The 2717-nt window shown below is 29.1% G+C and overlaps 1 protein-coding gene across 1 annotated transcript; it reads left to right on the plus strand.

Annotated features, from left to right (window-relative positions):
• The first annotated feature begins 1104 nt into the window (after positions 1-1104).
• Positions 1105-2065, plus strand: LOC123295764 (cysteine-rich venom protein 6-like). The gene is made up of 3 exons (XM_044877209.1): positions 1105-1201; positions 1565-1752; positions 1888-2065. The coding sequence occupies exons 1-3, from the start codon at positions 1135-1137 to the stop codon at positions 2002-2004; spliced, it is 372 nt and encodes a 123-aa protein (XP_044733144.1). The 5' UTR covers positions 1105-1134; the 3' UTR covers positions 2005-2065.
• The last annotated feature ends 652 nt before the right edge of the window (positions 2066-2717 follow it).

Below are 2717 nucleotides of genomic sequence, written 5' to 3' on the forward strand. Positions count from 1 at the left end.
TTTGGAAAGATGTCTCTTTATATAAAAAATAGAGAAAAAAATTTGGCGAAATTCATTGGACATGTCATATCAGAGGATGTAGGCCTCATACTTCAAAACGTTTAAAACGGATTCGGTCAAAACAGAAAACAAAGAGTTTTTACAATAATCAAAAAATTTGACCTGTTGTTTGAATTTAAGGATTGAAATCTTTCACTGACCAAACTATATTTTTAATTTATTTAATAATCCGAAATTATTTTAAATTTGGTGTTAAAGTATATAATGTAAGCATTATCGTTTTCATGGCCTCGGTTGAGAAAGGGAGGTACCATCCCAAAATTTTTCTGGTTTTAATGTTTAGTTTTTGTTATAATGACATGAATATATTTTATACTACAAATTCACTTCGTTCACTTATTTAAATTATTTAAAACAGAAGTTATTTTCCTAATACAATACTTTTGCAAAATTAAAATATCAACATTTTTTTAATACACCCCATGAAGGATTGTCCTTGGTTGATGAATAAAAAATATAACAAACAGATTTTAAAAATTTGAATAAAAGAATTACCTAATAGTAAGTGACACTAAGCCCTCCATGACTCATTGAATACCTTTTTATACCCAAGTTATAAGATTAAAGGTGTAATACTTATTTGGGTAAAGAAAGTATAGGCCTTCATGCAACATTAATAGCTGGACTATGATAAATGAGACTTTAAAATGGAAAACTGTTTCTCATTAAAAATCGCATACAAGTACACAAGTATATGCATATAGTATAACAAATTCAACTGCTGTCGAATTTACTTCTCGAAAGAATATTTCGAACAAATTTTGTTAAAAAATGCTGTTTTCGGAAACAACCATTAATAGTTCCTCTACCTCTTTTTAAGTTTGTATATTAAAGACCAATGATGATAATATGTGTTAGTTACTTAAATAGTAACCAGGCTTACAAATACCAAGCAGGATTTAGTGTCGTGGCCTTTATTTTCCGAAGAATAGAGTCTTATACATTATTTTAAGTATTATTTTGGATCAGCAAGACACCAAAAATTATGACTATAAAATGGCTGTTCGAAAACTATCAAAGTATACTATTTTAAAAGCTTTTAATTTATTAAGTGTTCAAACAAATAATTCAACAATGATTGCTAAATTTGTTTTGTTAGGCGCCATCGTTATGGTTAATTGTGTTTATTCCGAAGCATTTGGTAAGTTATTACATTTTTCGAAACTCCAATCATAATGATAAACTATCTAAGGTATTCACTTTTATCTGAGGAAGTTATTGCTTTAAAACGGACAATCGAAATAAAAATATTGATTTCTAAATCTGTAGCAGAGTTGGAGCTTACACCCATATCAATATAATTAAAATAACATGAATTTAATTATTAAAATGACTTTTTTTTAATTGAATATTTGACTTAGTCCAAAAGTTATCGATCTGATCTCCATGAGTCATACGCGTAATTATTATTTTTAGGCAATCATTCTGTTGTCATTATTTAATTTTATTCCTACTTCAAAAATTTCAAATTCATAAAAACTAGAAATATTGTCACTTTTTTAAGCTTTCGGACGTGGGTGTGGAAAAAATGAAGTATTTTCATCCTGCGGATCACCAAGTCCAAAAACTTGTGACAATTACCGAGAAGAGCATGTCCGCCCAATGATGTGTATGCCACTCTGTGAGTGTGTAGATGATATGGTTCGTAATAAATTAGGCGAATGTGTACCAACATCGGAATGCGAAAAAGAGGTAACATATTAATAAACTTTTATTTCAAATTATTATTCACAATTTCAGCTCAAAAACTACCACTCGTTATAAGCAGAGGCTCTTGATAATTAACTCTATTTTTATATTAAAAAAATAATATTTTTTCTTTTATAGAGTCGTGAAAAACGAGATGTATCAAACTGTGGAAAGACACCAAAATCAGAAAAACGTTACGAACAAACCAGACCAAGAATAAGCAGCGCCGCTTTAGCCAGTTTAGCCGGAAAGTAATAAAAAATATTGAATCCCTATAATGCTTTGAATATGTTAAATATAGTTTTTCCACTTTAAATCCTTTCAGAACACTTTGTAAATCATTACTTTAATTTATTTAAAATATAGCAAGAAATCTAAATAATAAGTTATTTTTTGTTTGATTATCCCATCATTATCATTTTTATGTTTTTAAAATCACAGCTATTCTCGAAGACTAAATAATTAAACAGTTTTTTTTTTTCCTTTATTAAAACTGGCTTCAGCAAATCTGCTATATAGCCAGCCTGCTATGTGAACCATGGTACATGGTACATAAAGTTTGTTCCCTGGTGCAAGAATATAATGTACCATGGGTCTAATGAAGGTGCTTCCTTCAACATGTTATCGTTATAGTTCGCTCTGGGGAACAGCATCATAGAATATATGTGATTGAAGTATTGAAAACCATTATAAGTATACTCTACTCTGAATGCCCAGTAACAGATTCAACTGGTATTTTCTCTAAAAGATAGTTTTCGAAATTTTAAAGTTGTGAAATTACAGTAGATTTAAGCTCTTAGAGTACAAACAGTACAAGTTTTTTGACTTCTGATGTTCAAAATGTAATGAGTTTGTAAGATCATGGTAATTATTAGACTTACTATGATTTAATACGTTGGTGTTATTGTAGTAGCTCGTATTATAATACTATGTAGAGGAAACTAGGATTTAAGTTATATTGGTAGGTA

This window comes from Chrysoperla carnea, chromosome 3 (genome assembly GCF_905475395.1).
Source record: "Chrysoperla carnea chromosome 3, inChrCarn1.1, whole genome shotgun sequence".
NCBI classification, from domain to species: domain Eukaryota; kingdom Metazoa; phylum Arthropoda; class Insecta; order Neuroptera; family Chrysopidae; genus Chrysoperla; species Chrysoperla carnea.

Coding starts and splice junctions, on each gene's coding strand:
- LOC123295764 (XM_044877209.1), top strand. CDS start 1,135: ATGATTGCTAAATTTGTTTTGTTAGGCGCCATCGTTATGGTTAATTGT. Junction 1,202..1,564: donor TGTTTATTCCGAAGCATTTG/GTAAGTTATTAC, acceptor CACTTTTTTAAG/CTTTCGGACGTGGGTGTGGA. Junction 1,753..1,887: donor CATCGGAATGCGAAAAAGAG/GTAACATATTAA, acceptor TTTCTTTTATAG/AGTCGTGAAAAACGAGATGT.